At 39.7% G+C, this 18512-nt stretch overlaps 1 protein-coding gene across 3 annotated transcripts in view; it reads left to right on the forward strand.

Moving 5' to 3' along the window:
- Nucleotides 1–12787, forward strand: part of LOC114664411 (NACHT, LRR and PYD domains-containing protein 3-like) — a 43083-nt gene extending 30296 nt beyond the window's left edge. For all 3 annotated transcript variants that reach the window (XM_028818496.2, XM_028818511.2, XM_028818504.2), the window contains 3 exons: nt 952–1125; nt 2523–2687; nt 10979–12787. In XM_028818496.2, the coding sequence (XP_028674329.1) occupies nt 952–1125; nt 2523–2687; nt 10979–10991 (352 nt within the window). In that variant the 3' untranslated portion in view covers nt 10992–12787. The remainder of the gene's footprint in view (nt 1–951; nt 1126–2522; nt 2688–10978) is intronic.
- The last annotated feature ends 5725 nt before the right edge of the window (nt 12788–18512 follow it).

The following is an 18512-nucleotide window of genomic DNA, read 5'->3' on the forward strand; positions in this document are numbered from 1 at the left end:
CGTTTCTTTTTTGTGTAAAATATGTGGCAAGGGTTTATATATTGTAGGAGGAGAACGGACATCCTTGAAGAGACGGAGAAAAATACATTACTCAGATGGGAGGCCAGTACGACAATGCACACAAAGTGGCTGACGGGACAGGAAAATACTTTTGTACCCAGCTGATACGAATTAATAAATGGACAAGCGGAAGCCAAGAGTAGAAAGCGATTCCATCCCCCATATGCCAGGTGGCAGTGGTCCTCATACAACAATCCAGTTGGGACAACTGTAAGGGTGCTTAGGAGATGGAGTCCAGAAATGCAGCCCTATGGGCTGACAGAGGGTGCAGTCAAGGGAGGACCTCCCTACTTTCTTTATTGCCCGGGAGTGCTTCCCGGAAGATTCTGCATGACACCGGAAGAATTGCTGGGTCTGGCTTAAAAAGGAGCAACACACGAACGCGTCGCAGTCGGGAGGCAGCGGGTAACAATTAACTGGCGTACGGAAGGAGGAAGAATAGCTGATTTATTGTTGGTTTATTTCATTATTGTGGCTAATTGTTGGAGAGGTTGATGGAAAGGTGCTTTTGGGAAGAATAAAAATTCGTTGTGCATATATTGTGTGCTGTAATGCCATGTCTGTGGTTTGAGGCTTTCTGGAGCTCATTTGTGGTTACAATATGTACCGCCTTAAGAACTCGAGGGTAAATGTTATCTGGTCCTGGTGATTTGTTTGAATTCAGCCTATTTAATCTATACAGTACTTCTCTCTCTACAATTAACAAATCACTCAGTACCTCCTTAGCAGTACCAGCAACCAGTTGTTGATATCCTCACATGTGAAAAGTTGTAAGATTTGTTAGCAGCTTGGAAAGTAAGATTTCCAGGACCCATACTGGCTTCAAGATGTTACCATCAGAGTAAAGGGTTTTAAATGGCAAACCTTTTCACTCCCTCCTTATTTCTGCAGGCTGGTGTCCTGTGGTCTGACCTATAAATGTAGTGAGGCACTCTCCTTGGTTCTGTGTGTACAAGACTCCTACCTGACAGAGCTGGACCTGACCGACAATAAACTGAGGGATTCAGGGGTGCATCTGCTGTGTGAAGGGCTGAAGAACCCACTCTGTAAATTAGAGAAGTTGTGGTGAGTAAAAGCTGTTGGAGGGTGTTAGGCCTCCATCACAGATGAATAAACTGATGTGAGCATATAGTCGGTATCTCATTAAAACATATTTGTACAGTACAAATTCTAAATATAAATTTACAATATGCCTGCTGTCAAACAGATCTGGCATTCAGGGTTCAAATCCTGTATCTGGTTATTGTCTGTGTAGGCAGGCAGAGTTTATAGTGGTTAAGACTATAAAGACCATAAGGATGGGAGTGCAAATCCAACTACTGACACTGAAGAAGTCAATTCACCTGCCTGTGCTCCAAATGGAAAAGCAAAAGAAATGTATCTCAGTTGTTGTAAGTTGCCTTGGATTAAGGCATCAGCCAAGCAAGTAAATATAATGTGTGGTCTGTGTGTGTGTTTATCCGCAGGTACTCCAGCAAACCATATCAAAGAGTGTGCATTAGGTTATCTGTCAATACTAAATTTGCCCTCTAAGAGAGAATGTGTGTTAGTGGACTCTGTAAATAATCAGACCCCGTGTACAGGGTTGTCTACTATGTTGTACCAGTGCTACCGAGATAGGCCGTAGAATTCCCTGATCCTAAAACAGATAGAGAGGTTTGAGAACATGGTGTCATGTTATGCTACATTCATCTGCCTGGGTGACTCATGAGGTGCTTAGCCTACTCCTTATTTCACCTTTTTGTTATACTACTAGGTGTGGAGATCTTTTCCATTGTTTTTTTATGACAAGGGTTCTTTTTTTTTTTTGGAGTTCTCTTTGTTTTCTTAGGGAGTCAAGTCTTGGGAGGCTATTGAAACTTTTTGGGCAAATGATGTTTGTTTGATCTATCTATCTATCTATCTATCTATCTATCTATCTATCTATCTATCTATCTATCTATCTATCTATCTATCTATCTATCTATCTATCTATCTATCTATCTATCTATCTAAAATTGAGTGTACTCTTAGACAAACACAGAGCCGAAGAATGTTTTAAACAAGCAAGCAAATATCAGGTCTAAGAATGGGTAAGGGTTGTAAATATTGCAATTGCAAAAGTTCAGAAATGCTGAAGAAAATCATTGTCAATAAATTTAAAGCCATAAAAATTTTAGCACTCACTACCACTCTTTGTTGTTATTAGAACGTTGTGAATCCAAGGTTAGGATTCCTGTATTAGGGTTAATAACCCTATAATAGGGTTGTACTGCCATCATTCATAACAATCTTGTGCCAATGTCATTCATGGCAGAGCTACAGATCACTTAGGTGGCAATATGAATTTATTGGTGTTTTTGATCATTTTTGTCCCATCAGCATTGTGTTTACCCATTTCCTCTGGATGCTGCCATTTTGTATATTTATCAAACATGAAGTTAAGCCTCAGCCACTCCCTTCCTTTCTCCTGATCACTACAGGCTTGTGTCATGTGGCCTCACCTCAGGATGCTGCACTGCTCTCTGCTCGGCTCTTTCTTCAGAACATTCACACCTGACTGCCCTGTGGCTGGAAGGCAACAAACTGGGGGATTCAGGAGTTCGTCTCCTGTGTGACGGGCTGAGGAATCGAAGCTCAAAATTGATGTGAGTAAATATTTTGATATTTTGTGTGTGTGAGCATTTTACAAATTTAATATTGACCTATGTTTTCATTATGTTACACGAGATAAGAAATATGCGGATGCCTCTCAATTTACATTCAATTTAATTCTCATTCTTTGAGCACCCAAACTTTACTGTACCCAAGTTACAGATTATGCTAGGGACATCCTAATGGAACATACTTTGTACGCACAAGAGGAGTGCGGAAAGGCGATGTGCCCACCTTGTCCATTCTTTGCTTCAGTCAGAGAGTATGTTGTGTGTACCTGGCGGTTGCTTCAACCTGATTTGTGCTCTTCCCAATCTTTCATTTTTGATTTATTGTATCATACTTATAGTTGTAAATATTTTATTATGTATGGATGAATACGTTTTCAATTCATGAAACTCTGATATTCATAATCATGTGTGCGTTCTAATTTTATTTCTGCATTAGAGAAAGTGTTTCATTGTTTTCCATTTAATTTTTAAGTGTGTCACAACTCTATATGAGAGTCTATGTAGGTAGTGTGGCAGATGGCCAGGGACCTTGTCCCACCAGGGCGCCTGGATCGAGTAGCATCCACTTGCAAAGCCACAGCACCATACGTCACCGCAGTTGTAGACCCACAGTTACAGACCCGAAAGTGACGTCACCGTCGTTTTAGGACTGACTTCGTAAAATTACTTTTGGAAAGTTTCGGCAGGTCTCGGCAAAGCCTCGAAAATAACTTCGGGTCAAGGACCCGTTCAGAAATTAAGTGATAAAAATGAGAAGGAAAAACAGTATATCAAACCAAATAATACACATCATTGTGAAGTCCAGAAAGTTTCTGCCATCACATCGTGTCATACATCAAACTAAACAATACGGATCATATCTGTGAATTACACTATTAACATTTACGTTGTGTTCGGGTCTGTGGGAACCATTTAACATGTCGACAAAATTAAAATCAACAAGATCTGTGTTAATTGAAAATAGTTTTTTTGTTTACATTCATAAAACAAAATATACATTATAATTATAATGTTAGCACCACGTTAGAGTTTAGTAAAACATTAATAATAAAAGTTATTACATTTTTTAAAATGTACTATGCATGTGTGTAATATTGTTCTAAACCAATTTAGAATAAACATTTAAGCCAATCTAATATTTTTAAACATGTATGTGAAGAAAATGGCAATAGATATTCTACATTGAATTATGCTATATATTAATTGTCTTATATAGAACTGCTCTAGTTTTTGTCACTTATTATTATAAATAATGGGCCATCAAAAGAAATAAAATAAAAATACTAAAAAGAACACAATTTATTTATATAGCACCCTTCCTATTCCAAAAACTCAGAAAGAACAAGAAGACCTATATAACATTGGCTACAGATAATATCTTCACTAAATAAAGATAAATACAGGATATACAAAATATTCAAATAGAATAAAAGACAATAATGCAGACTAAAATACAACATATAATACTACAAAAAAATCTTGAACAAATAACATAAATTGTGATAAAAATGCAAACCCTGAGTACCTGAGTAACAGCGAGCACATCACAGCCATCCTGCTGCACCTTCACTGCTCCCTGTGTCTTATAGGACTGAATATCAAATTCTGTTCTTGACCTGCTCACTAAGGTCCTCTCATTCTGTGCCCCCCACACTAACCTGCACTCTGTAGGTGACAGCAGGGCCTTCAGCTGTATATAGCACCCTGACTTTGGAATGACCTCCCAAAATTAATGACATCAGCTGACTCCATTCATTTATTTTAACTCATTTGTTTAGGAAGACATTAAACAGACCTGACATTCTGCCCCTTCTTTTAGTTTACCTCCTCTATCTGTCCAGGTACTCAGGGTTTGAATTCTTATCACAATTTATGTTATTTGTTCAAAATTTTTTTGTAGTATTATATGTTGTATTTTAGTCTGCATTATTGTCTTTTATTCTATTTGAATGTTTTGTATATCCTGTATTTATCTTTATTTAGTGAAGTTATTATTTGTAGCCAATGTTATATAGGTCCTGTTGTTCTTTCTGAATTTTGGGCATAGGAAGGGTGCTACATAAATAAATAATAAGTGACAAAAACTAGAGCAATTCTATATAATGCAATTAATATATAGCATAATTCAATGTAGAATATCTATTGCCGTTTTCTTCACATACATGTTTAAAAATATTAGATAGGCTTAAATGTTCATTCTAAATTGGTTTAGAACAATATTGCACACATGCATAGTACATTTTAAAAAACGTAATCACTTTTATTATTAACGTTTTACTAAACTCTAATGTGGTGCTAACATTATAATTATAATGTATATTTCGTTTTATGAATGTAAACGAAAAACTATTTTCAATTAATACAGATGTTGATGATTTTAATTTTGTCGACATGTTAAATGGTTCCCACAGACCCGAAGACAACGTAAATGTTAATCGTGTATTTCACAGAAACGATCCGTATTGTTTAGTTTGATGAATGACACAATGTGATGGCAGAAACCCACCGAACTTCACAATGATGCATATTATTTGGTTTGATGTACTGTTTTTCCTTCTCATTTTTATCGCTTAACTTCTGAACGGGTCCTTAACCTGATGTTACTTTCCGGGCTTTGCCGAGACCTGCCGAAACCTTACAAAAGTAATTTTACGAGGTCAGTCCTGAAACGGCTGTGATGTCACTTCTGGGTCTGTAACTGCGAGTCTACAACTGCAGTGACGTATGGTGCTGTGGCTCTGCAAGTGGATATTATTGCCTGGATCAGGGAAGGACTGGGAAAGGGGCAATATCTTCCCTGGACGCAAAAGGGCAGCCCCCCTGATTTCCATCAAGGGCCACAGATACAGAGCTTGAAAGCTCAGCCCGGTGGGGGCCCCATGGCCCAAACAAGGGGCTGCCTGGATGGTTCCTGAGCCCTGGAGGACAGTACTTCCGCCACACCAGGAAGTGGTGCCGCTCCAGGAACTGTGTACGCCCGGAGTGCTGCCGGGTGCAAGGGCAGCATTTCCGCAACACCAGGAAGTGCCGGAAGACCATCTCAGAGCACCTGGAGCACATCTGGGGCATGATAAAAGGGGCCGCCTCACTTCCTTCGAGGAGCTGGAGTCATGAGGAGGAAGATGGAGCTTGCAAGAGAGGAGTGGAGGCGACTGCAGACAGATAAAGACTGAGGAGCAGTGTGTGAGTGCGTGGAACCAACTGTAAATAATTCTATAAATAAACCTGTGTGTTTTGGACATTGGTGTCGTGTCTGTCTGTGGCCAGGCTAGCTTTTACAGTAGTTAGTGGACTATAAAGGGACTTTGCCTGGTTGGTAAGGACTTCCTACCAAGAGACCCACAATTCACATCATACAGACAACATCAGCGGGCCTTTCAATCTCAGATCACTGAAATGAACCATGAACATGTGTTGGTGTATTACTATCAGTTCTGATTTTCTGGTAATGACTCCTAGCTCAATATCTCAATTCAGTTCTCAGTCTCAGTAGAATTATTGGGTAGGATGACTCCATGTTTCTACATCAGAAAGTATACCAGGGACTGTTACTGGCAGAAGACCACAGTGCAGACCCAGAATGCTCTATGTCTACAACGAGCTGGATCTTTTACAGGTGGTGTAGGAAGCATACAGGATGGACAGGAGTCCTGGCCAAGAGTCAGGAGGATCCCTTATGTGGACGGGAGGTCCCGAGGGAACATAAATGCACACCGGTTGGATTTAACACCTTCCCTCACCATGAAAGAAGAGGAAAAAGAAAGTCTGCCCCTGGAAAATGTTCATTTACCCCCAGGTGCTAGATGGCAACCCTCCCTATCGGTGCCCATTTAGGAACCAGCAAAGAATGGCGGGAGCTGTAGTTTGGCAGCACAGCCATGCAAGGGAGCACTGAAAGGAGAGCCCTGAGAGCTCTGGGGGCCGTGGGTACAGAGCTGGGAAGCTCGACCCTGTAGGGGCCTGTGGTCACTGCCAGGGGGACCCTAATACCTGGAGGACCCTGGACCTCAGCACTTCCGCCACACCAGGAAGTGCTGGGGAGAAGAGGAACAGGGACACCCAGAGTGCTTCCGGGGAGACAGCCGGCACTTCCTCCACACTGGGGTGTGTTGGTGGGAGATTGCCTGGAAAACACCTGGAGCACATCCGGGTGCTTATTTAAAGGGGCCGCCTCCCTTCAGAGATGGACTTGTCGGGTGGAAGAAGGACAAGGTTTCTGGAGGAGAGAAGGAGGCGGTCTGAAGACAGAGAGAGAAGGTATCGTGTTGGCCTGGACTGAGGGGTATTGGGGTCTGTGAGTGATTGATTGTATTATGGAGCACCAAAATAAAGGTGTGTGGGGTAATACTGACGTGTCTGTGTTCGGGTCAAGTTCCACAGGGTATATAACTTTAAGTAATGCAAACATTAGTAAGTTATGCTAACTCTGATAATACAGTAATTTATAAATAATTCATCCCATAAAGAAAAAATTAGCCTTTTAGATTGAAAGAAATAATTTGGAGTCAGATTGATGGTCCACACTCCTATTCTGTTGTTAGTTACGAGACTTGATGCCACCGGGTAGCCAGGTTGTGTAGAGGATATGAATATCAATCTAAGATCATGACCAAGTCAAATATTCACAACATCAAAATAAACACTACAAGATAAAAACTTAAAGATATAATAAACACTGCCAAGAAATCTTCAAAATGATCATTTCCCCACTACAATTCATCTTGAAATAAAATCCCAGAGAATAAACCATAAGACAAGACTCGAATACTTAAACAAAAAGGTCTAAACCAGAAGTTGTAAAGTAAAAACAGGACTTAAAGGGGTACCTGAGAAGCTGAGGTCAGAGCAGAGACTTGGGTGGGCCTGATATGACAGTGTTATGATGCTTGGGAGTTCCTAAGGACATAAATCCCGAACAGTTCCTAAAATGCCCACCAGAAGGGGAAATCCTGATCAAAATCATAGATAGTAACACAGAAACCCATGTACAATCTTTAGAAATAAAAACTGTACATGTATTCCAATGTGCACTGTACTACAAAAAGGAAGTAAAAATGTTAGCTTTGAGTACACAATGGAATGTACACAATGCTGGGAGGTCTGAAATTTGAAAGTACACCTTATGAGAAGGATTTAGGAGTCGTGGTGGACTATAAGCTATCAACAGAGAGTGTTCAGAAGCCATTAAGAAGGCTAACAGAATGTCAGGTTATATAGCGCCTTGATGTGTGGAGTACAAGTCCAAGGAGGTTCTGCTCAAGCTTTATAACACCCTGGTGAGGCCTCATCTGGAGTACTGGGTGCAGTTTGGGTCCCCTGGCTACAAAAAGGACATAGCAGCACAAGAAAAGGTCCAGAGAAGAGCGACTAGACTGAGTCCGAGGCTACAGGGGGTGAATTATAAAGAAAGATTAAAAGAGCCGAGCCTTTACAGTTTAAGCAAAATGAGATTAAGAGGTGACCTGACTGAAGTGTTTAAAATTATAAAGGGAATTAGTCCAGTGGATCGAGACTGTTAGTTTAAAATGAACTCATCAAGAACACAGGGACACAGTTGGAAACTTGTTAAGGGTAAATTTCACACAAACATTAGGAAGTTTTTCTTTACACAAAGAACCACAGACACTTGGAATAAGCTACCAAGTAGTGTGGTAGACAGTAGGACTTTAGGGACTTTCAAAATGAGACTTGATGTTATTGTAGAAGAATTAAGTGGATAGGAACAGCAAGGTTGTTGGGCTGAATGGCCTGTTGTCATCAAGACCGTTCTAATGTTTTAAATAAAAAGATTTATTTTTTCATAAAAATGTCCTGTAATAACCAGAAGCTCCATGGAGCGCAGAAGAGAAAAAGGAATTCTTTGAATAGGCAAAGGCAAATCAAGGCAAATAAATCCAAATCACAACTCTAAGGCAAAGTAAAAAAAAAGAAAAGCAGAGCACAGGTTCAAAATAGTCAGAAAATCACAAAACACAAGAAACTCACCACTCCTAAGTGTATTCAAATGTATTCTTTGGGTTGTCCTTTCCCTTGGGGTGATGGTCAGGAGGCCAAGCCTCTTAGGGCACCATCTACAAAATACTCAAAAACATAACACTGGCATTAATGCATTGACAAAATCAAATACAAAGAACAAAGTAACTAAACAGAAATAAAATTCATACAAAAGAATCAAAAATAAAGAAACAAAATATAAAACGAGGATTTGAACCTCAGTCAGGAGAGGAACAGATAGCAGCACACCTGAGGAGTTAGAAGTAATTGGAGGCCTCAAAGGCTTAGGCTCACTGCTTAACGAAAAGCAATTAACAAGTAAGGAAAGTTGAAGGATGAGAAAAAGAAAAAAAATAATCTTCGAGTACTTATTGAGTAAAATGTGTTATTATTTTGGCATTTGACTTATTTTAATGTTAATTGGGTGATGTCATTGTGTCTTTTTTCTGTGAGTGCTGCTATTTTGAGCTTTGGTGGTGCCATATTGTTTATAGCATGTAAAATGAAACAAGAACAAACATGAATGACTTCAAACTCTGAGGTTGTGGGTTCAAATCCCACCACTGACACTGTGTGAACCTGAGCAAGTCACTTGACCAAAAAAAATGCAAGTCACTGTATCTCAAATGTTGTAAGTCGCTTTGGATAAAGGCATCATCCAAATATTTAAATGTCCTGTATGTATGTACGTACATATGTATGCTTGTAAAGGGTTGGGGCACTTTTGTAACAAAAAACTGGTTCTGAAGGCGGTGAGGCGGAAAGAAGCCCCAGAACAAGAAGTGATGTCATTTGCCTTCAATTTGTTGGTTTCCAGATCTTCTGCGGGAAGGAGAGGAGAAGCATTATAAGGCAGAGGCAACCCCTGTAAGAGATGGCCAGCCAGACATCCCGAACAGTGACAAAATAAAGAGAACAACTCTTCAAAATCAAATTAATTAATCACTCGGAAAGGAATTAACTGAACTTGTTTTTGATCTGTTTATTGGCTATGATGTTTTGGTAATCTGTCTTATGGTGTATCAGTCCTTCCCACAAATGACAATTCTCTTGTCAGTTAATAATAATTTATTTCAATCTTTGTCGCCCACACTTAACTAAATAAGGAAGCTAACAATCTAATAGCAGCCATGTTGCATGATGGAAGTGAGTTGAAACATCCTGATGCCTGTTATGGTAGACTCGAAGTCAGAGAATTATTTTGAGTGAGTTCAAAACAATCAGAAGATGAGACAAGACAAGAAAGAGAAACCAGACCAAAACCAAAAGAGAAATGATTAGGCACCCAAAACTCGAGGGCAAAATTGGAATTGGTAATCGAAGGAAGAACGGAATCCAATAAACCAACATGAAACCTGGAAGCTAACTATCACTACAAAGAAGTTCTGAGATTTTATCCAACCAAGAGATAAAAGTGCCATGGAACCAACTGCCATATTTAAACCATCACATGATGTGACATAACTGATGCAATGATCGTGGTCATGTGACACCTGTATAAATAATGAGTCAGAAATTAAATAAAGTCTCTCAAAAATAAATTAAAATGGTTTCAAAAATCTCCAAAACAAAATCTACACAATAAAAAAATAACTATAAATATGTATAAAACATATTGTCACTCATGCACATTAGAGGGTCATCATTCAGATTCTCCCCTGGTATGTAGTACCACTGTGGGCCAACAGGGGGTGCTGCAGCTGACTGTGACGTCTTCCTTTGCCTCCACAGTGCAGAGAAACCGCCCACTGAAGGCAACTGACTCCACCCCTTCTGGTCCCAGGACCATAAAAACCCAGCCGCCCAGAAGGGGGCGCCACTCGTTGACTAGAGAGCAGAAGAGATGGAGGTCTTTCAAGCTGAAAACCCCTCCTATTAAGAAGCCTTGATAGGTAGCTGTTTATTGTTAGAAAGCCAGAGGGTGACATTTTCTTTTGTATTTGCCTCATCAAGCGCCATTTCATATGTCGATTATCAATAAATGGGGAAAGCAAGCTTGGCACCCCGACATTTATTGTAGTTTTTGACCCGTTATTACTTCAGATAACCACAATATCAATCATTACTTTGAAAGGTATCAGCTTTGAAAGGTTTCAAATTGTAATTAAAAATGAGAATATTAATGGAATTTTCTACATGAGTTTATGGATATGGATCCCGGTCCCGTTAGGATATACAGTTATGTTGTGTTTTGGGGAACTGATGCCATTGCCAAATGATGCCAATGTATGAAGCGACATTCTGATGCGTTTCTAACGTGTTTTTGGTCATTTCCATAGGATATTTTATTAAGGAATCAATGAGGTAAGAGTGCGGAGAGGAGCCGAACAAATGTAAAAGATGACTGAAGAAAACTGTGCCAGCATTTGATTGGAGGCTGAACCTCCTGTCAGCTCACATTCGCTGAAGATCTGTAAGCAGCTCTACTTGAACATTTTTCAAAATCATTCACCCCTGCACTTCAGAATGATTGAATAACATCGCAAGGGCAATGGATGAGGCAGAATTGACTTTTCAGCCTATTGGCAATCAACTAAAATGCTTCAAAAATGTACATAGTGTGCAAGTACATGTGCAAGTATGGTATATGGAGGAAGGCTGTCCCAACAAATTTCAATTAAAATTAACAGGAGGTGTCTTTAAATTATTGTGAAGTTAATTTGAAATACTGGGATATCAAGGAACATATGTAACTGGCCCAACGAATTGAATCATGTGCTGATGGCCGTTTTTTTTGTTTTTTTTTAAACAGTGGTCTGTTACTGGATTACGTGTGGTGAAAAAAGCAGGAAAAAATTGTATATGAAAACAATGATTTTGAAAAACTAAAATAAAATGGCATTAATCTGTGGGAAAAGGTTAGGAGTGATGATGAGGAGAAGAGGAAGGAATCAGATTGGTACAAGTGCTTGTTTCTGGAATGCCATCAGTACTTATTTTCAAGTCAGAGTGACCCTTTATTGTGTGTGCCCCCTTTTAATGCCAATTAGAGAAAGAAAACTTGTAGCACTGATGTAAACTGGATAGAAGACAAATAACAGTGGCAGACCACTCATTTCTGTTAAGCAACAGCAGACAAGACCACAGAGAACACTCTGTTCTTTGAGTGAGACATGAATGCTCAGCAATGCATCAGAACGTGTGAGCAGGTGTCCAACAACCACTGGCAAAACATTTAGGAAAAGTGGAGTTTAAACGGGGCCTTACACTTACATTCAGGTGTCCATTTTATGAACCTTTTTATTCCACTTCAGGGTCACAGTTGGAACTTGCAATTTTACTTTAAACTCGAGAAATATCACTAGGCCTTGTTCCAAATCATCAACGGAGCTTGGCCATTACTGTACATGAGAACCTGGCTGCAGACAGTAGTGTCGCCATTCAGTGTTCTTCTTTATTAATATTATAAAGCAGAGAACTTTAAGATTCATCTTGAGGTATCTGAGATGAATCAATCCATAAAACAGTTGTGATATTCAGGATATCTCTTTATTTTGATGAACAATAATTTTGTTTGAATTTTGATGTGAATTTCCCCTTGGGATTAATAAAGTATCTATCTATCTATCAGATTCTTAACATTGCTTTTAGTTAATTTATTTCTGTCAGGGTAGTGTGAGCAGGGCAAGGTTGGATGAAGAGGTCGCCAAAAGCACACCAGTTCTGCACAGAATACAATTTTGCTTTTTGCTTTTCCATTGCCTGCTGGTCTTATCCTAACATATTCATAAATTTTTCCATTTAATTGTTAATACTTAATTGCAGTATGAGCCTAGCTTATCACACTACATTTATATACAATATATATATTTACACATGTGGTGTTTGCATTTTGATTTTAACATTACTGTATTTATACTGAATTTAACTGAAGTTTACTGCATTTGTACATCTGCACAGTTCCCTAAATGTGTTAATGGAATTAATTTGCTACATGCAGTCACACTTATAGTTTCTATTGGCTATGTACTGTAATTCATTGTGTGTGTGATGGTGGATGTTCTTTGTTACAATATTTCTGTATTCCATGAGCTTCTGTAAAAGTTAATTTCTCCCTGGGAAAAAATACAATTAAATGTATGTATCTATCTCTGCCTCTGTCATATAATGCCTTTTCATATCTGTCTGTCTGTCCGTCTATCTATAGAGCTACTGGAAACAGCTGATAAATTTAAATATCTAGGTAGACTGAGACAGAAAATTAAATGCAGAGATAACCATTAGAGTGAAGTGTGGATGGAACAATTAGAAGAAGGTATCAGGAGTATTGAGTGATCGAAGAATTAAGGAAAAGGTTAAAGGTCAGGTGTTTAAGAGAGTGGTAAGACCAGCAGTGATGTATGGAGCTGAGAAATGGGCAGTAAAAGGAGCACAGCAGGAGAAGAAGTGAGATGTGGCAGAAATGAGAATGCTGTGAGGGATGAGTGGGGCTACAAAAGAAAGGACAGAATAAGAAATGAGATAATTAGAGGTACAACAAAATTAGGAGAAATTTTTAAGAAAGTACAGGAAAGTAGGGTGAAGTGACGTGTACATGTGATGAGGAGAGACAATGAAGATGTTGGCAAAACAGTGAACAGGGAATGGAAGTACAGGAGAAGAGAAACAAAGGGAGGCTAAAGCAGAGGTGGATGGATAAAGTAACAGAAGATCTGAAGAAAAAGGGCTTGACTGGTGAGGAGGACATCTAGGACTAAGGTGTTTGGTGAAGGTTGAACAAGCACATCAACCCCTCATAGAAGTGGGAAAAGATGAAGAGGAGGAAGGAGAATCTATCTAGCTGTCATATATTGCCTTCTATCTACGTATCTATCATATAGCAACTTTTTATATCTGTCACATATAGTGCCTTTTCATATCTATCTACTTAAAAAATATCAATGTGCTGCTGCTACTGTATTTAATGTGGTAGTGAAGTGAAGACTGTAGCTGGAGTTTACAGGTATGTATCACAGCCTCATTAATTACATGGAAACGTTCTGTGAATTATGGGAGCTTGATGTGTGTGGTGTTCTATCGAGAGAGACAAACTGGTCACTACCTGGTGAGAGGACCTTGTATATGACTGGGATTGTTTGCAACACTTCAGCAATTATGTGAATATATCTGCAGAGTAAGAGATGAGTACTGGGGTGTAGCAGTAGGGTAATTATTAGCCGTTTCCTTCCCGTGAAACTGATTATTTATTAATTGTATATATTTAAGTTTGAAGTTTTCCATTATTGAGCATACTACTTATTGAGTTTACTTCAAAAATATAATATAGCACTGTTTCCATCTATCTCTCTTCTATATATCTACCTAAAAACAGTTACGTACTTGCCAATTATTAACTAGACAGGCAAAATGAGCAATTCGGAAAACGAAAAGGAATAAAGATAAAAATGCACTGACAACTGATGCTTTACTAATGTTTGAAGTGCTGATAAAAGCTGAATGAAAGTAGAGTTTGCATATTATAAACTCATTAATGACATGAACACATTTAATAGTATCTGGGATGTGGAGGGAGTGTTGATGAGGGGAAATTCACATGAACTGGCGACTGGAAATGAAGGTGGGATTTCAGTGACGGAGGAGAATTGTGCTTCTAACACACAAATGATGTCATCAACAGCTTTGTTTAATGCTATGTTTTCACATTTTGATTTCTTGTATATATTAAATATTTCAAAACTAGTAATTAAAGTAAAACAGTGATGTGTATCACATTTAGAAAATTGTTTAGATTGGAACGTTTCAATTGGTTGTGTGAAGTAGGAAGTGTGTGCTCGGGGTGTAACAGTGTGTTGTGTTCAATAATCAGTGTGGAGGTAAGAGGTGTGTGCAAAATTCACTTTTAGAAAGAGAAAACGTATTTCTATAATATTTGAATTGTTTTTCTTCCTTACAAAATACTTTGATCGTATATCTGGTCAATACATTGAAGTTCCATATTCTTTTGTTATTTGATTGAATAGTCCATTTTAAAAACTAAAAAAAAAATAATCTAGCTATCTTTCACTTTAATTAACATTATGCCTGGGCACTTTGCAAATGTAGGACAACTGAGCCGTTTTCATTTTTAAACACGTGGAGCACAGCCATATAAAGAGACTCACTCCAGTCACACAAGGAGGTGCCCACCTTGTGCTTTACAGGTCAACACCTTAACCAAGAGACTGTGCTGCAGTATACACTTACTATAATTTTTTGTAACCCTATAAGCATGTCCCTTGTATACTGACCTTTTAATAAGTCAGGTCTGCTTTTTTTTTTTTTTTTTTTACAAAGCTGTCTAAAAGTTTGTAAGCCAACACGCTTCCACATTCTTGATGAAGTTTCTCTTTGTACAAGCATGCATAATTCATTATGCTCTACTTTTGGCATTGTAAGGCTTCTGTTTATATCTCTCCCTGTTTTCCTACTCCATCCAGCTCCTTCTCTAAGCTCTCACCAGTCACATCTGCGTTTGTTAATAACCTACTTTGTAAGATGAGGCCGACTACTTGTGTACTGGACCCCCATCCCCACCACACTACTTAAATCCTGCCTTCATGCCATAATCCCGACTGTTACAGCAATAATAAACTCATCCCTTGACACTGGCTCTGTGCCGCTCACTTTTAAAATCACTTCTGTAACCCCAATGTTAAAAAAGTCTGGTCTTGATGCTGACAATCTTAACAATTTCCGGCCTATTTCCCACTTACCTTTTCTGTCAAAAGTTCTTGAGCGTGTTGTAGCTTCCCAACTCACCAATTACCTAACCTCTAATAATTTGATGGAACCCTTTCAGTCTGGTTTCAGAGCGCAGCACAGCTGTGAAACTGCTCTGCTACGGGTAACCAATGATTTGCTTATGGCAGCAGACTCTGGACAAACCAGCATATTAATTCTGTTAGACCTCAGTGCAGCATTTGACACTGTCAGACATGACATTCTACTGTCCAGAATAGCGAACATGCTGGGTATCTCTGACACTGCCCCCAAGTCCTATCTGACTGACAAGGGGGCTCCGCCCCCTGCTCGCTTCGCTAGCCTACCCCCGGCGTTAGGTATCCTGAAATACATTAGTCGAGCTTGTTCGTTTTGGAGCCATGCCCGCGGCATTTCAGACACGCGTTGTAGGCGCCTGTGTTCATTGATTTTATCCAGGCGGGCTCGTGTTTGTATATCCGTCAGTCGAGGTCGTTCGTTTTGAACCCGTGCCTGCTGTGCTTCCGCAGTCTCAGATGCATGTCGTAGGCGCCGGCGTTCATTGATCTTATCCAGGTGGGCTCGTGTTTGTATCGTTGAGCTGTATTGTGTTTGAATTTGGTGTAAAGCGTTCAGCAGTTTGTACAATCCCAAGCAGCACATTATTCCTAACTTCACTCCGCAGTAGTGCCACTCACAATATGGCGGTGACGCCTGCGCCTTCACTCCGTACCATCTTTGTGGACCTGTGGGGCCTCCGTAGCCTCTTCTGTTTGAATCTGGGCCACAGCGAAGAATCCTCTTGTTTGTGTGGCTGTGTCGGTAGTCGTTAGCTATGGGCGCGTTGTTGCTTCATTTCTCATTCACGTCAGTTGAGCTCTTTCGTTTTTGGGCCGTGACTCCTTCGTGCACGGTGGATACGACTTCGCTTGCGGTTTACGAGACGTGCGCTGTACGCGCCTGCGCAGTACGTCTCATGGTCCCATCGCCGTGTACCTGCGTCCATGCCATCCGGTTTACCATTCTTGGTTAGTAATATGGATAAGCAAGAGTTTGTTAATCTTGGCAACAGCAGGTCCAGCACAGCGGCAGTCACACAAGGAGTTCCTCAGGGCTCTGTCCTCGGTCCTCTGTTTTTCTGTATTTACATGCTTCCCCTTGGCCATATTATCCGTAGCTATGGACTGGGTTATCATTTTTATGCAGATGATACTCAACTCTACTTCAGTGTTAAAAGTTGAACTTTATCAGAGCTTTCTCAGCTCACAACCTGCCTTAGTGAAATTAATATCTGGATGGAGCAGAACTCTTTAAAATTAAATTGCAACAAAACTGAACTCCTGCAAATTGGGACTAAAATGCAACTTAATAAAATGAGCTCCTTCCCAATCCATCTCGGCGGTGATCTCATCAGACCTGTCTCTACTGCAAAGAATCTTAGTGTCATTTTTGATTCCTCCCGCTCTTATTCCGCCCACATAAATCACATTAAGAAACTTTCTTACTTTCACCTCCATAACGTATCCCGTGTTCACTCCTTCCTGTCCTTTTCTAATGCTGAGAAACTTGTCCATGCTTTTATCACATCCCGCATCGATTATTGTAATTCCCTACTGGCAGGTGCCCCTTCTAATCTTCTATCACAGCTCCAGCTTATTCAAAACTCGGCTGCAAGAGTCCTTACTCAAACCAGCAGCAGCGAGCACATCACACCCATCCTGCTCCGTCTTCACTGGCTCCCTGTGTCTTACAGAATCGAATATAAAATCCTACTAATAACTTACAAAGCCTTAAATAACCTCACGCCAAACTACATCAGTGACCTTCTCCATCACTATCTGCCTGCCCGCCCACTAAGGTCCTCTGATTCTGGTAATCTTGTTGTGCCCCTCACTAATCTACACTCCATGGGTGACAGGGCCTTCAGCTGTATAGCGCCCAGACTCTGGAATGACCTACCAAAATTAATCAGGTCAGCTGACTCCATGAACTCTTTTAAAAAACAACTCAAAACTAATCTGTCCAGGAAGGCTTTTAGCTCTACTTGACTTTATTACCCTTCTCTCAGTTTACTTCTCTGTCAAGATGCTCATGTAACCTATGTGTGTGTGTGTGTGTGTGTGCGTGCGTGCGAGACCATCAATTATGTTGTCTGTTAGGCTTTTTTTCTCTGCATTTACTGTCATAATCTTCTTTATTTATTTATCTGGTTTGTACAATGCTATATACCGTATACCCTGCGTTCTTTCTTATATTCTGTAAGTGCCTTGAGCATGGGAAAGGCGCTATATAAATAAAATGTAATATTATTATTATTATTATTATTAAGTTGTAAAGCAGCAAACACCCAGAGCTGGGTGTGGGTATATTTCAGCTCATCAGTGTAAAAAAAAAAAAAACAAAACAAAACAAAAGGAATCCCCTTTGATTCAGTGTTGTATATCAATATAATCTGAACATTTCCAAGGAGATGAACACTTTTCCCAGACACTATACAGTTAGGTCCATAAATATGTGGACAGAGACAACTTTTTTCTAATTTTGGTTCTGTACATTACCACAATGAATTTTAAATGAAACAACTCAGATGCAGTTGAAGTGCAGACTTTCAGCTTTAATTCAGTGGGGTGAACAAAACGATTGCATAAAAATGTGAGGCAACTAAAGCATTTTTTTAACACAATCCCTTCATTTCAGGGGCTCAAAAGTAATTGGACAAATGAAATAACTGGAAATAAAATGTTCATTTCTAATACTTGGTTGAAAACCCTTTGCTGGCAATGACAGCCTGAAGTCTTGAACTCATGGACATCACCAGATGCTGGGTTTCCTCCTTTTTAATGCTCTGCCAGGCCTTTACTGCAGCGGCTTTCAGTTGCTGTTTGTTTGTGGGCCTTTCTGTCTGAAGTTTAGTCTTCAACAAGTGAAATGCATGCTCAGTTGAGTTAAGATCAGGTGACTGACTTGGCCATTCAAGAATTTTCCACTTCTTTGCTTTAACAAACTCCTGGGTTGCTTTGGCTGTATGTTTTGGGTCATTGTCCATCTGTATCATGAAACGCCGCCCAATCAATTTGACTGCATTTAACTGGATTTGAGCAGACAGTATGTCTCTGAACACCTCAGAATTCATTC

The sequence above is a fragment of the Erpetoichthys calabaricus genome, chromosome 1 (assembly GCF_900747795.2).
Source record: "Erpetoichthys calabaricus chromosome 1, fErpCal1.3, whole genome shotgun sequence".
NCBI lineage: Eukaryota > Metazoa > Chordata > Cladistia > Polypteriformes > Polypteridae > Erpetoichthys > Erpetoichthys calabaricus.